Source organism: Panthera tigris, chromosome D4 (assembly GCF_018350195.1).
Source record: "Panthera tigris isolate Pti1 chromosome D4, P.tigris_Pti1_mat1.1, whole genome shotgun sequence".
In the NCBI taxonomy this organism is placed as follows: domain Eukaryota; kingdom Metazoa; phylum Chordata; class Mammalia; order Carnivora; family Felidae; genus Panthera; species Panthera tigris.
Genome location: NC_056672.1, coordinates 83,682,193 through 83,697,478, shown reverse-complemented (window position 1 = coordinate 83,697,478; position 15,286 = coordinate 83,682,193). Strand labels below are relative to the sequence as shown.

The 15,286-nt window shown below is 44.1% G+C and overlaps 1 protein-coding gene across 9 annotated transcripts in view; it reads left to right on the top strand.

The window, feature by feature from the left end:
• Positions 1-15,286, top strand: part of MAPKAP1 (MAPK associated protein 1) — a 272,555-nt gene that overhangs the window by 193,047 nt on the left and 64,222 nt on the right. For 7 of the 9 annotated variants that reach the window (XM_042964083.1, XM_042964082.1, XM_042964079.1 and 4 more), the window contains one exon: positions 4,293-4,451. The exons of the other annotated variants lie outside the window; for them this stretch is intronic. In XM_042964083.1, the coding sequence (XP_042820017.1) occupies positions 4,293-4,451 (159 nt within the window). The remainder of the gene's footprint in view (positions 1-4,292; positions 4,452-15,286) is intronic. 9 annotated transcript variants of the gene reach the window in all.

The following is a 15,286-nucleotide window of genomic DNA, read 5'->3' as shown; positions in this document are numbered from 1 at the left end:
TAAATAGAAATCCAGGTGAAACACCAAACACTTAGCTATTACTATTTTATTACTCACTAAATGGTAGTCCTGCCCCCTCCCTTCAATTTCATTGTTATGAGACCCAGTCATACTCACCGTTTTGTGATCTAACACTTTGTTTTTTATGAGTGTGACTGCTTTGAGTCATGATTCAACAGAGACCCTAGCCGCGAAGGGACCCAGCTCGGATTTAGTCCACATTACGTACGGCCCAGAATGTGTGCATCTGTCTGCCCAGCTGCTCATTTGAGCTTTTCCAGGGGTCTGAGGCCCCTTGTCAGAGCAGCAAAGCATCAGTGAGAACATAGGTATGCACATGTAAGAGTGACCTGGCATTCCTCTGGAGCACTCTGCATCTGGGGCTGGATATGCAGAAGGGTTAAAAGCTGGAGAAACTTTTGTCATAAATTTCCTCTTCAGCAGGACTTCCCAGGGAACATCTGACATTAGGAGAGAGGAAATGCTGATTGGCCTCGGAGTCAGCTGAAGGAGACAGGAGCTGCAGTGGAAGCTGCTGGATTTACTGTTATTAGCAAGGCAAATGGAAAGCCAGCAGGGCAGCCCCGCTCCCAGATAATAGATGTAACAAGAAGGAAAGCTCCCAGGAAGGAAGATGGCTGGCAGCCACGACTCCTCTACCTCCTCTGCTGCCATTTCTTTCCATTGCTTTTACCTTTTTGTTTTGTTTTGTTTTGTTACCTTCTCCTTTAGCACAAGGAGAAGCATACTTTAGCATCTTAGGTTATAAGTCACAGCTGGTTTAAAGTAAAACAGGATCTATAATTCAGCTTCGTACTGGCTTGATAGATTCATAGTTGAACATGGTGAAATGTGTAAAATTGTGTTGATATAGTATTAAGAAGTTGCCATTTATTGAGGACTTACCATGTGCCAGACTAAGTGCTTTACATGTGTTATTATCTCATTTAACCCATATAACAACTTCATGCTTTAGAAATGATCATCATCCCCAAGTTAGAGATAAAGAAACAATGCTTAGAGCACTTAGGTAATTTCCCAAGGTCTTAAAGCTTAGTGGAGCTGGGATTTGAACCGTGCCATTAAGGTCCTACCAGTCCAGTGGAAAGTGAGCAAGAGCCCAAATGGCTATTATGGGGCCAGACGGGGTACTGGCAATAAGAAAAGTGCTTACTGAGTCCTGAAATGGCAGTGCTAACTGGGACAGTGGTGGTTAGAAGGAAGATGGGCAGGCAGAGGGGAGCCGAGTTAGCAGGCGGAGATGACATCTGAAGGGCCTGATCCCCCAAAGCAGGGAGCAGGGCAGATGGGCAGTTGATCCCTGAGGACCACAAGGAATGAGGGGGAACGGCAGGTCGTGGCAGCAAGGACCAGGGAAACAGATGATGCTCGGCATCACAAAGAGCCGTGTCCTGTGCAGGGTCAGGTCACAAAGGCAACAGGTGAGCAGAACTCCTATTGTCAAGATTACCTCTGGAAAAAAAATCCCTTTAAAAATGCCTGTGAGAGGCCAGCACACTGTAGGTTTTCTCATTAACTCCAATGCAGCGAGCTTTTGTTTTTCTAGCATGAGAACCAATGAAAACTAAAAGTACATATCTTTAAATGCTAAAATCAAACTTGGCACAGAAAGATGCTCACACTATGAGAGGAGCTACGCAACAGACACCAGCATCCACCCAATTAATTCAGTAAGTCATTCATCAGACGTTTACCAAGCTCTGTAGTTGCAACGATGACTAAGGCTCCCACCTCCCATTCACCTTCTTGTGGTTTATTGAATCACCAGGAAGACATGGTAAGTGGGATTCTCCAAACTATTTAAATTGTTCTCTTGGTCATTCCTCACTCTCTCTTTTTCCTCGTTTTTTACCAAACAAGTACAGGTGAATTCAGATAAATTAAATGTGTGGCTTGTATACAAAGAGATCCAGGCAGTAGGCGACATCAAGAACAGGCCCAGTTTCCTGAGAGGCACGCTGAGGACCTAGCAGGGTACTAGACCCAGGGCAGGGTTCTGGGCAGGACTGGGCTGGGGGCAAGGGCAGTTACCTGAATGAGACGTTAAGGTCAAGATCAGATTTCAAGAAAGGAAATCTTTTTTGGGTTGGCCTAAAAGTGCAGAAATCCTCTTGCCTTAGAGCCGAGCCTGCAGCGAGAGGAATGTTAGGTGATGCAATTTTCCCTATTGTGGGAAAAGAAAGCGGGCCATTCTGGGAGTCTTGTCAGGCCCTGATGTTGTTATAGGAGTCAGTCAGAGAAAAGCATATGCAAAGAGTTGTGGAGGCCAGATAAGACTTAGGGAATGACCATAAAAGGGATGTGGTTTGACAGACTGCCAGCAGGCGGTGTGGATAAAGGGAGCCATGATACTATGCACTGAACAGAAAGGAGACCAGTTCTGCTGGCTCATAGAGGACATAGATGGGCAAGAAATTAGGATGAATAGAAGGTCTGGAGAGTAGGGTAAGGAAGTTGTGAAAGGATTTTAAGCATAAAAGTGATAGCCTTAAGAGTTGGACTCCAGAGATCCCCCTCTGACAGTTGGAGGAAGAATGGATAGCTGGAGGCCAGGAGATGAGTTGGGAAACCATTACTGAGGGCTGGACGATAAGCAGTGCGGAGGAGATGCGTTAAGTGGGTAGAGTCTGTGGAACTTGGGAGTTGACTTCACGTCAACAAGGAGGAAGGCTGTGTAAGAAGTATTCCAGACTTGCGAGTGCCTCCTCATTCACGACTCTGAATCCTTAGAGGCCAGAATCAACCTTCATGATCTCTGCATCTGTAGTGCATAGCCTGGGACTTGGCACACGGTAGGTTCAGTAAATGTTTGATGAACAACTGAGATAATCCATTGGAGACTTGTGGTGTCATCATTGGAAACCCAGTTACAAGGAAAAAGAGCTGGTTTGAGTAGAGAAGGTTCATGAGTTTGTAGTTGATTATCCTGTACAATTAGAATCAAATAGGTGCTTGGAGTTCTCTTCATTCCTGCAAAGACAGGCCTGAGTCACTTATTGTCAGCAGTACTTCCTTGGAGAGTTGGTGGATGTCCCTAAGAGGCCCTGCAGCCTTTTGTCCTGCCCAGGGTTAGAACCCCTTCCACCAGGGCCACTGGCCCCCAGCTGTTTATAAAATGCTGTCATTCCTGGTACCTGGAATCTGTTCAGTAGCCTGTCTAGTATATACAATTATTATCTCCATTTTCAGGGGAGGAGACTGAGGTTCAGAGAGGACATGGTTTACCCAAGCCACTCTCTGCCATAAGCAGATTTGAATAGAAGTCTTCAGATTCCACTGCATCGTAACAAAGTCTCATGATTGAAAACAGTTGGCCCTAAGCCCTCTCTCCATTGACTTAGGCTGGAGTCACCACTTTTATATAGCTCAGAAAAGGCTACAGACAAAGTCTCCTTCTGGTTGTTTCTGTTGTTTTTGTCCTTAGGTGTTTGTGACTAAATTCACTAATTTTGCTGGCTGTCAAGGCTGTGTTAAGGAAAATGGGTTTGAACTGCTGCGGTTTTTGAGTACTGGACTGGATGTCAGAAACCTTTGCCATCACGGGAAATTCTGTCACTCTGGATTTACTATCTGCTCCCCACAGCTGAATTCCTCAGCAGTGTGATTTAGCACCCTGGCTCCCCATCAACCAGTTTTGGCATTTATTTGAATGCATTACCCCACTGGTTTCCATAAACTATTTTACAATTGTTTAAAATAAATGACTGTTTATTTCCACAAAAACCATCTGTATTTCTTTACAGAGTAGCAGATAACTGTACGTAAAATTTGGTAATGTCACAGTGACTCAAGTTAAGAGAAACAGATTAGATTGAAAAATTGGATGCTAAGGGACAGTGTTAAAGGTTTCCATCCTCTCTAACAAGTGATATCTGGATTTAAAGGAAGGGAAAAAAATGTTTCTCTTTTAAAAGTAATATCAGGCCTCCTTTCTCCAAAGGGAAGTGCATTCATGCCAGCTGGATAGGAACAGGATAGGGACTGTGAGCATTCCTCTGCCCCTTCAGCACTCTCTCTGCCTGGGGTGGTGTGGAAGAGGCTCCTGTCCAGTGGCTTCCAGCCTTCTCCAAGTTTTGGCTTGTCCATGCCTTACCTCTTCTTGTTCTGACGTTGAGTGGATTCCCAGGCCTGTGTGTTGTAGTTCAGAGATCACTGGCAGGAAGCTCAGTGGGACAGGTTGCTGTGGGGAGAGAAGAGAGGCCTGGCTGAGGGAACTGAGCTGATGGGGAGGCAGGATTGGCCCCTGACAGTGGTGGTCTTCCATTCTCCAGCCAGTGCCCAAAACAGCACCGATCCACGCCAGCCCCGTCCATCCCCAGGAAACCCAACCAACCCCAACCCAGAGATGGAGCTGTCTTGTGATTATCGAAGCAGTGGGGACACATGGAGTCAGTTGGAGGTGGACCTCCCAGTCTGCTTTGGAGGAGGAGGTAGGTAGTCAAGGTGGTAGCCAAGCAAGCTGTGTTCCCACTTAGTCACCGAAATATACACTGAAATCCACCTTTTGCTGTGACTGTCCCAGGAATGCAGAGATACTGAAATGTGCACTCCAACCTCAGTTTGCATACAGTTAGCACAAGAGCCAGGTCCAGCCAGAGATCTGTTTAGCTGAGTCGCACAGAGCAGTCCAGAGGCAGTGGCACTTAGGCAGTTTGGACTTGTTGAGTAGGAGGGAGCGAGCACCAGAGACCTGAAGAAGCAGGAAGATGACTTCAGACAGAGGGACTATGATGAGCAGACCACAGGGGTTGAAACTGCATGGTTTGGGGGATATTTCTGGATTATTGTGTAATTAGGTGGGAGTTGAGAGGAGATCACATCTGCCATCAGTGTGGCAGACCTTTAGAGGTTCCAGCCTCTGCTGAAGAACCATACCCCACTCCCCGCCCAGTGAAGTCTGGAAAGCAGAAGCAGAAACCCAGACTTGTGATCTATGGAGTCCTTGGAACAACTCTAAGAGGGAGATACTGTTATTATTCCTCTTTTACAGGTGGGAAAGCAAGGCATAGACAGTTTAAGTAACTTTCCCAGGGTCACATAGCTAGTAAGTGGTGGGACTGGGAATTCGAACCCAAGCAGTCTGGCTGATAATGAGGTCAGCGGGTGCTGCAGGGCACTCCCTAGAACACACGCACACTCAAACTACTGAGTTTAGGGCAGGGATCAAGTCCACACCTTCTTCCTGTCCTCCCAAGGTGCAGGGATAGACCCCTATCACACCGTCTCTTGTCTCAAAGCCTGAGTGGAGGCATCAGGACAATCCCAGAAGGAGGCTGAATAGGCCGGACGGAGACAGTAGGGAGTCGCCCGTTGCTTTCCACAGCCCATCTAGAATCCAGGAGGCAGACAGGGCAGGCATAGTTGTCTAGACTGTGGTGATAAGAGAAGCACATGGGCAGTCTGACCCTTGGTCTGCAGTCATGGCCTCTCTTTGTGAACAGCCTGGCCTCAGGTATTCCAGTGATTTTCACCTTTCCTGCCCAGCTCCTTTGGGCAGCTCTAGATAGCTCTGTGGTCCCCCCTGTGGCCTGACTCTGGACCATGGGAACCCGTGAAAACGCTCTGTGCCATTTTAGTTCCTGGCCGCCCAGCTGCTTACATGTCTCTCCAGTAGCCCCTGAGCCCCCATAATCTGTGAGGAGCCAGAGATGATGAGAGGAGGCTCCAGAGGCCAGAGTCCATAGCGATTCTAGCTGGAATCACCTCTAAAATTATTTAACCTCATTTTTTTAATTGGATTTTTAATGACAGAAGTGATACCAATGCATGTCAAAAATCCAAACAAGATAGAAATCCATAAAGTAAAAAAGCAAAAGCCTTTGTCTTTGCTACCACCCCATCCTACACACAAAGGTGATTCTGGTTAACTGAGTAACTGTGAGAACAATCTGGCTGACATCTTTCCAGATTGTGTGTGGGTGTGTATTTTCAACAACAACGCTTCGCACACACATATAAATGCACTTACATAATAGCTAGAGTTTTATTTTATTAATATGGTGCATACTCTGTACATTCTCTATCTTTTTTAATTTAATAATGTATCATGGAAATCTTCCCGTGTCTTATTAACTTAGTTTATTTTTTTCCTCAGGTACATAACATCCCAGTGTACAGATAGACTGTAATTTATTTAATCATTTCCTGCTGGAGAATATTTAGGCTGTGTGCAATTTTTGATTTTACAACAGTGCTGCAGTGAACATCTTTGAACATATATCATTGTGTACTTGGGAGTAATGCTCCTCAGGATAGATTCCTTTGTTGGGTCAAGAGTCAAGGTTGTTCAATTTTAAACGCCACCTTGTTGAAGTCATTCTATTGAACAAAGATTATTGAGCACCACCAGAGAGCCTGTTGCTGTGCTGGAGCTCTTGGGAATAGAGTTGGTTTTATTAAAAAGCCCCTTCACCCTCATCTTCAAAGATTTGCAGGAGTGGGGGGGGTAAACAATGACAAATAGGCAGAAATGCTTCTAATCCAGCATCCTCCGCACACCCGGAGAAGCAAGGCCCCAAGGAAGTTGCAATGAAAGAGCCCTCGATTCTGACAGGGATTCGGGCAGGGCTGCAGAGAGGAGGGGGGATGCCAAAAGGTGTGCCTCCCTACCCCTCCCGGGAGCCCATCTGTGAGGCTGGGTGTTCAAGAAGAAATTTGTTCTAAAGAATTATGATGCTCCTGCATTTTCTCCTACACAAAGAAGGAAATCTCGGCTGTACGCCCTTTCCTTTCCTCCTCTTGGCACTTTCTGATTGATGATTGGAAATGATGGCAATACATAAACTATTTTTCTTTTTATTTTATGACCTGGTAATAGCAGTAACATATTTCCAGTAAATGTTTTCTATCGCAATAAAAAAGTTGTAACAAGACTAGAAATGGGTATAGTTAAACCCTAAAGAAATCATACTTTCAGAACTGTGGATTGAGGCAGTAACTCTGTAAATCATTTAACTTAGAGAAAGGTCCCCTCCACCCCAAAAAACTCAGGGCAAGCAGCTGGTGTTCACTCTGAGTGCTCATTGGATAGATGCCTGCTATGCGGGCTGGGGGAGCCTCCAGTTTTGACCCCCATAAGACCCAACTACTCTCTGTCTTCCCACCTAGTTTCCCACCCAACAGCTCTGCTCCTTTCTGAACCAGTAAATCATCTCAACCTTACAATTCTTTTTTTCAACCCCCAAATCAAGAAGATTCTAGTACGCTCTTTCTGGAATACAGTGTGGTAGTGTGGTTAAGAGCACGGGCTCTGGAATCACACACCTGGATTCTTGTCCTGGACACACTGTGGGCACATGACTTAACCACTCCACATTTTTTTTCTCCTCTGTAAAAGGAGGATGATAATGGGGCCTCCCTCATAGAGTTTTATGATTCAGAGTGCTAATGCATGTAAAGTGCTTTGTTAAGGGCCAGGAGTCCTCAGTGTCACTTACTGTTGTATTTAAAAAAAAGGGCAAATTGATGATTTTATTAAATTTGCAAAGCAGTACAACCACCAACATTTATTGAGTGCTTATTACGTCGTAGGCACTGTGTTTACTCCAGTTACTCAGTTACCCCACAAAGGTTTAGATCAGCTAATGTGCCCAGCATCACATGGCTTGCAAAAAAGCCAATATTTTAATCAAGGTCTTTCTGACTCCAAAACCATTGTCCAACCGCCACATGTCCACCTGCTAGGATTAGATACTCAACAGGAGCAGAGATGGTAAAACCGGTTAAAACTCCTCAAAAGTAGTTCTGTCTTACACAGCCATGGCCTCCTTTGGCTAACAAAGATTCTGGAGCAGATAGTGTTGAGAAACTATGCTCTAAGAACTCCACGGTCAGGCAGAAGAAAAAAAAAAAGGCGTTTCCTTTCCTAACTGCAGGCAGAGCAGCCTGCTTCTCAGCTGGTCCTTGTTTAGGGCCTGTGACTCTTCAGAGAATGAAGGTCTGCTTTTTCTGGTTGTCCGGTGTCCTTAACATGCTCTAAAAATTAGGCCTTTCCAGCCTTTGTCTTTAATTTCTGATTCTAGCTGACACCTTCATTAATGGTCCAGTACAAGCTTTCTGTCAACTTGAAGACTACTGTGTAAAAGTGGTTTTGCTGTCCTATCAATAATGGTCATAATTTCCCCAATACTCTCATCAGCAGTGAATTGAGTCTTGCAGCAAAGAAATGGAAACCCCAGTGCAGTGGTTTTAAAGTGATTTGTCTTGTAGACGGCGTCTTATTTCAGTAAAATCAGGTCAGTGCGGCACTGCTGGGTCAGATGTAAGTCTGATACAAATTACTTGGAGGAAATTGATCATTTGAACGTTAGGTTATTTTTAACTACTGTAGCTTTTTAATATCTCTTTATTTCCTTTATTTACATCTGTTTTAATAAACTTTAACCATCATCATCAGGCATATTAAATGTCTTCTCAGTTTCAGCCAAGCCTGTGAGAATAGGAAAGAGTACCCTCTGCCCACCCCACAGGAGTGACCTTCCCTGCAGAGTTTAGGGGTTTGCCAGTTATGGCCTTGTTTAAACACTTAAGCCCACTCCTCCTCATCCGCCGGCTGGCCCCCTTACTGGGGTTTGTTTATTGCACAGACTGGCCCCTTGACCAGTCTGTTCTTCATTGCTATTGAAAGTTAATGGGGGCAAAATTGCATTCCCAAACATTTGAACCTGAAGTGGCCAGGGCCGAACTTAGTTGATCTCTGGTGATCGGTTCAATTTAGTTACGATTTTTTGCCATTAGGCTGGGGCTGAATGATGGTGATTTGGTTGAGGCCAAATGTCTGAAGAAAATTGGCTCTCTGATAAGAGTGCTGTTATCAGAGGGGGCTCCCTTCTCATTTACATTTAGATGAGTATTGATTATTTATTTACTCAGAGAAGTGAGATTCGTTTCCAATCTTATCTTTCTCGTCTCTGCTTGTCAGCAGAAAGAGAGATAGAGCTCCTGACATCAGGCCAAGATAACAGCACTTTGTAGTAAAGATAAAAGTTGGAATGGGCCTTTTTCTAGTCTTGACTGAAAGGATAAGTTTTAAAAATTAGAACTGATGGGTCATGCTTTCAAAACCTTTCCTGAAGGTTTTGCAGTTTAACTAGGCAGGAGAATTGGTTTATTGGAACAGCCTTGGTCTTTCTTCTTTTGTAATAGGAATTGTATTTAATTTGATTATATTCGGCTGTTTCACTGAGAGCAAATTGTGTATTGGCTCAGAAGAGGCTAAAGTGTGACCTTATTGTCATGTCAGCTTGTTCCTTTTTTATTATTTAAATTCCAAATTATCCAATCTGAGCCTCAGAGGGGGTATAAGCTACAGTGGCTATCACTTGAATATAATTCAGTGCTTACATTAAGATCAAGCAGAAAATGATTATAGTCTCCCCTAGAGGAAGAGTTGTAAGTGATGGCACTGACACTAAATGCAGATATTTTAGAATAGCTGATGTTGGGTCTGGGCTCTGATATTGACAGCGTCAGCTTGTCAGGGGTGGCTTTGGCTCAGTGAGGAACTCGGGATTCAGCCAGCCCCTGCCGTAGAGCAGGCAAGGCTTGGCACAGTTTGCCTCGAATGGACCTCCCTGCCACCAGTCTCCTCCAGCCCATTACCCACAGTGTCACCGGAAGAATCTTACCACAGTGTAAAGCTGATTATGTCACTTCCCTGCTCTGGTAGCATCTGTTGCTTATAACAGAGAATCCAAATCTTGACCGACAGTCTGGGCCAAGCCTGCCGACCCACTTCCCCTCGCACCCCAACACGAGCCTAGGCCTTGTCCACACTGAATTTCCTTCAGTCCGTGTGGGCTCTTCAGTCCCTCCTTGCTTTTGGACATGGTATTCCCTCTGTAGAAATGCACTGTTTCCCCTGGGTCATCTGGCTCTGAGTCCTCCTTCAAGACTCTGCTCAGATGTTTCCATCTTGGGGAAGTGGAAGTTCGGTGCTTCCCTCTTCTCTGTTTCCACAGCACCTTACCGGTCCCTGCCTGAAGGGGAGCACTGATTGGGCTCTTTGGATAATAGCTGCTCCTGGGTCTCGCCACCTCCCCCAGCCTGCCTGAAGGCAGGAATCACTAATTATTCATGTCTGTGGCTGGGACATTGTTGATGCTTAGAATATGTTTGTTCTATGGACATGCGGAAGGCATCGTAACTTCGCCTCTCCTTTGATATCTGTGCTGCCATGCTCAGCTCTGTGACCTTTACTCATCATTTTTTGACTATTTTTGTAGAACCTAAGCCTAGGGAACCTTAGGAATCCTGGCTGCCAAACAAGTCTCTCATCTTGTAGCTTAAAAGCAAACCTGTTTAAACAGATACGTACCCTCTCCCACCCTACACCCCTGCCTGGGACACACATGAGAAAGGATAGGACGTCTGCTTTGACGCAGCATTCCCCGCCACCATGTATCGTCCCTTAATAGGGCTGTTAGCCTGTTGGGACTCTTGGCCTAGGGGGTATACTGGCACCTCCCCACAGCCATCTCTGTTCCAGCCTGTGCTAGCAGGAACAGCCGCCAGCACTGAGCACTGTGCTAAGGAGTTAAGGATCGTCTCTTCTAATCCTCACAGCAGCCTTCTGAGGAGGTTCTGTTATCCTCATTTTACAGATGAGAAAATACACAGAGATCAAGTAACTTCCCCAGAATGCATATCTGGTTGTGTTACTCCCTGAGAGGGTGCAAGCACCTGGAGTTTCCTGCTCAGAATCCAGCGTTTCCTCTTACTGGCTCATACTTCATCTTTTTCTGGCTACAAGAAGCTCTTTCAGATTAAAGCAGCTCTTGAAGCTGGTGAATGAAAAATAATTGACATGAAGGCACATCCGCGGAAGTATTCCACCTTCGACTTCCTCATTTTTCTCCAGACAGGTTTCTTCAGACCCTCAAACTTGTTCTCATGCTCAGCAATAATAACGATAGGTTCATTCATTTATTTATGACTTCAATCCAAAGAGCATTTGGAACATATACACCCTTACAATAGGATAAAGATACACGTATTGAACAACTACATGAAAGGAAAAGGAAAATAAAGATCCAGAGGGTTCATTGTCCTGGAAATGCGTGCCCAGTCAGCACAGTTGGGTCACGTGTTTAATGCTGAGCTTCCTAACGGGCAAAGGAGAAAGGGACGCTATCAGTTACAGGATTTATGTTAAACTGTCTAAAGATACAAAAGAGCAAGCCAGTTGCCCCAAGAAAGTACAGCTTTTACGGAGAGGTCTGAAGGAAGTTTCTCCCCTTATTTCTTTAGAAATAAGATGCAGAATGGTTGAGGCTATGGTCTCTCTCTTGGGGCTTCTGCACTTGCCTCCCGTTGAATTTCAACTCTCAGCTGGCTCTCAGCTGTTGAGGAATTGTGTGCTAAAACCTTTTATGTTTCAGCCAAGGATTGAAGGGATAGAGGAAGCTGGACTGACCATGTATGTATCCACCGTCCAACAGATACTACAGATTTTCTTTGAAACTTATGTGCTGAGATGTTTGCCTCAGGTTTACAAAATCCTATAAAAATCTTGCCTGGGTATTATAACTTGGAACCCTCCCAAAGTGCCCAGAGCAGTATATTGTTCCTAGACTGTCCAGTGACATGGTGTTACTGCAATAAATACATCATTGGAATGCCCAAGCAGGCTTCCTTGTCGCTGCATAGTAACTGCTTTGCGGAATCTTCCTTTTGTATCCACATCGACTGTGAGGTAGAAGGCATGTGGCTTCATGCGCAGCTGTGACATTTTAAAGCCTCTTTCCAAAGGTGGATGTTGCCTTGAGAGCTATGTCCTGTGCCTTGTGAAAGAGACTTTTATATTTTATAAAATCATTTCCTTAGCAAAAATTTATTAATAGAAACTGACCTCACAGCTTGTCTTTTTAAAATGGTTTTGGCTGCTGTTTTTTTCTTTTCTCCCATGTCAGCTGCCTGAAAATTAAGCATTTGATAGAAACTGTAAGTTGATAGATCTAGTAGGTCTGGGTTGTCATAATCTTGATTATCATTACCAGACTTTTATTAAAAACTTGTTATGAGGGAGGCGATGTGGTTCGTACATGTTGCAGAGTGCAGCCCTGGCTATGAATCCTAATCTCACCACTTTCTCTGGGACCTTGAGCCAGTTATTTAGCCTTTGTAAGCCCCAGTTTCTTCCCCTATAAAATGGAATTCGTATTCTTTACATCCTACGGTGACAAATCAGGCGATCTCTATAAAAGGTCTGGTAGAGTATCTGGCACATAGTAGTCCCTGTTAATGTTATGATCTCTTAGTTTTGTTACAGTCCTGTGTTGAGGATGTGGATGACAATTGACACTAGGTAGCACTATTCATGTATCCAACACTGCTCTGCTTTACAACTATTAACTCATTAAATCCTCAGATAGGCCCATGAGGTATTATTATTTTCCCCGTCTTACAGATGAATAAACGGAGCGAGGTTGAATTGCCCCAGAGCCATACAGCTAAGCTGCTCAGCCAGGACTAGACCAAGGCAATCTGGCCCCAAGCCCATACCCTTAGCCACCAGCTTAAGTTGCTTCTCATACACACCCTGCCTCTCATTACACATACGGCTTGAAGTTATCAGTCTGGCCTTTTCAGGGGAAAGTGTATATGACAGGCTTTCCATGTGAGGGGTCTTCTCCACTGTTCAGGCAAGAATTAGGAGAGAAGTTGATATTTGTAAGAGGCAATTTTCCATTTGGGTTTTGATCTCAAGTCTCATCTAGAGCTTAACCACCCTGCTTTCCCTAAAGTCAAGACCTATCAGTCTTTTGCTAAGTTCATAAATAGGTTTCCAAGTTGGTCTTTAGCTTTTATGGAAGAGTGGAGGGAGTACCCAGGGCAGAAGATGACGCTCAGAATTTCAGTTACTGACAAAACTGGGCACACATAGGCACATTCTTAAGGAAAGATGGAAGGAGAGAGTCTTCCTGGATGGATGGAAAAATAAGGTGATCCTGTCTTCATAAGGACCCAGGATACAGCCATTGGACAGGATATTTAGTATGTATGGATTTCATTAAAATAAATTATTTCAGATCATTTTCAGTTTGAATTTATAGAAAACCACAAGTTAAGTGATTCAGAACCCAAACAAAACAACAAATCTACAAAAATCTATAGTATGGTATAAACTATGGCCTCTTTATAATTGGCCAGTAATTTATAGTTCACTAGAGAAAGAAAGGTTCAGAACACACAGGCTTCAGAGCTTAAGACCCTTGGGTTTTATTTCCCCTGTCCTACTTCCTACCTTTGTGATCTTGGGCAAGTTACTTCACCCTGCCAACCTTCAGGGTCCCAATCTGTCAAATGGGGATAATAGTATCTGCCTCTTAGAGTTGCTGTGAGCATACACTAAGGTAACATGTGGAGAGTGCTTGGCATATAATAGCCGTTCAGTAAGTAAGAGTCATCATCATATTAGGCTTCAGGGAGAAAGTCCTAAAGCTACTTTCACGAAAGAAACTGTCTTAATAGAAATATCTGCAAGACCTAAGAAACAAGAGAGTACATGTTGAATGATGGCAGTTATGACTTTGAGAGGGGTGCAGGGGCTCATGTTTGGGGACAAGGAACCTTTCCTAGTACCCCCTGTCCTCCCCTCCCCCCGCAATTTCCCTCATCATGTTTCCCAGACAGCTGCAGAGACTGGAAGGAAAAGAGTGCAAAGGAGACCAGCCTGAAATAACCCTGATGCACCCAGGCCTTGGCTCCCAGCGATTGGGAAAGGGGTGGCTCGTTTACAGTCCAGCTGTCAGGCACATGGCTCCAGAAGCCCAACCCCCTGTACCCTGGGCTCAGAGTCAGACTACGCAAGCCTAGGTTACAGGGTTACTTAAGATGAAAATAGCGATCTACATAAACAGACGAATGTCTGGTTTTGATTAAATTATCGCATGTGAAAGGCCCATTAGAGATGCCACAACGTGTGGTGATTATGGTATCCTCAGAAAAATGGTGTAGTAAGAGATCAGAAGACTTATAAGTATATATGACCTATTTTAAATGATAAAAGTAGCCTTTATTATAGGAAATGTAAAAAATACAGAAAAACACTAAGGAAAAATAAAAACACTCTTTATCCCACTATCCAGTACAAACACTATTCACATTTTTTAATGTTTATTTATTTTTGAGAGAGAGAGACAGAGTCAGAGCATGAGCTGGGGGAGGGGCAGAGAGAGAGAGGGATACATCGAATCTGAAGTAGGCTCCAGGCATGAACCTTGAGATCATGACCTGAGCCAAATTCAGAAGCTTAACTGACTGAGCCACCCAGGCGCCCCAGCACTATTCACATTTTAGAAATAACTTTGCAGTCTCTTTTCCCCTCTGTGACTTTACCTATATTTTTTCACAATTGCAATCATCCTGCATATATTGTGTTATAGTTTGCCATTTTCATAAAATAGCATATTATAAACATGTTTTATAAAATTAAGTATTTTTGCAGCATCACTTTTAATATCTCTGTGGCATTTCACAATATTTTGTTTAATCAGTCCCCTGTTGTTGTATCTAGAGTGTTCCCAAATTTCGGCTGTCATTAAAAAAATGAATTATTATAGCTAAACTGTGTACCTGATTTCACTGTAAATCCATAGAGGTGGATGTCAGTGTCTTGCCCATTGTGTTGCTGGGAGGTACTGGGGGTGGGGCCGCCCAAGATTGTTTGACAGGCCAGCGTCTTAGAAAGTAGCCATCTAGGTTCAGCAGTGACTCCCTTCCTAGTGGGCTGAAAGGCCCACAGCTATGAAAGGTAGGTGTTAGGGAGGGGAAAGGAGAGGGTGGATGGGAATCTTCTCGCCAACTAAGTTTTCTGAAAGTTCAGCTGGGCATGATTTTTCTGTGATTACGTCCACCAGTGACATCAGGAATCAACAGCAAACATGCCTGGTAATTGACAGATATCAGTGGCAAGTGACAGGTATTGAATACTAGGAATTACCTGTGTTTCCATACCTTTATTTGCTAAATCTTTTTGAAATGAAAGTATAACTGGTGTATAATGTTGACCTGAATGTAGCATATTAGAGTTTATAGGAATCATGTAGGCTTCTGAGCATGTATTTGCATAAACAGTTGTATAAGTATTTTGAGCATTGTTTACTTAGTAAAAATTTAAGAGCTATCTGGAGTGTAAAAAAGACTGAACGTGTGTAATAACTCTGAGAATTGCTGATGAAATACCAATTAGAGGAAAGAGGGACTATCCCATGAAACTGCAGTGCTCTCAGTGAACATAGAACATAGGCGAGGAGAATGACACGGA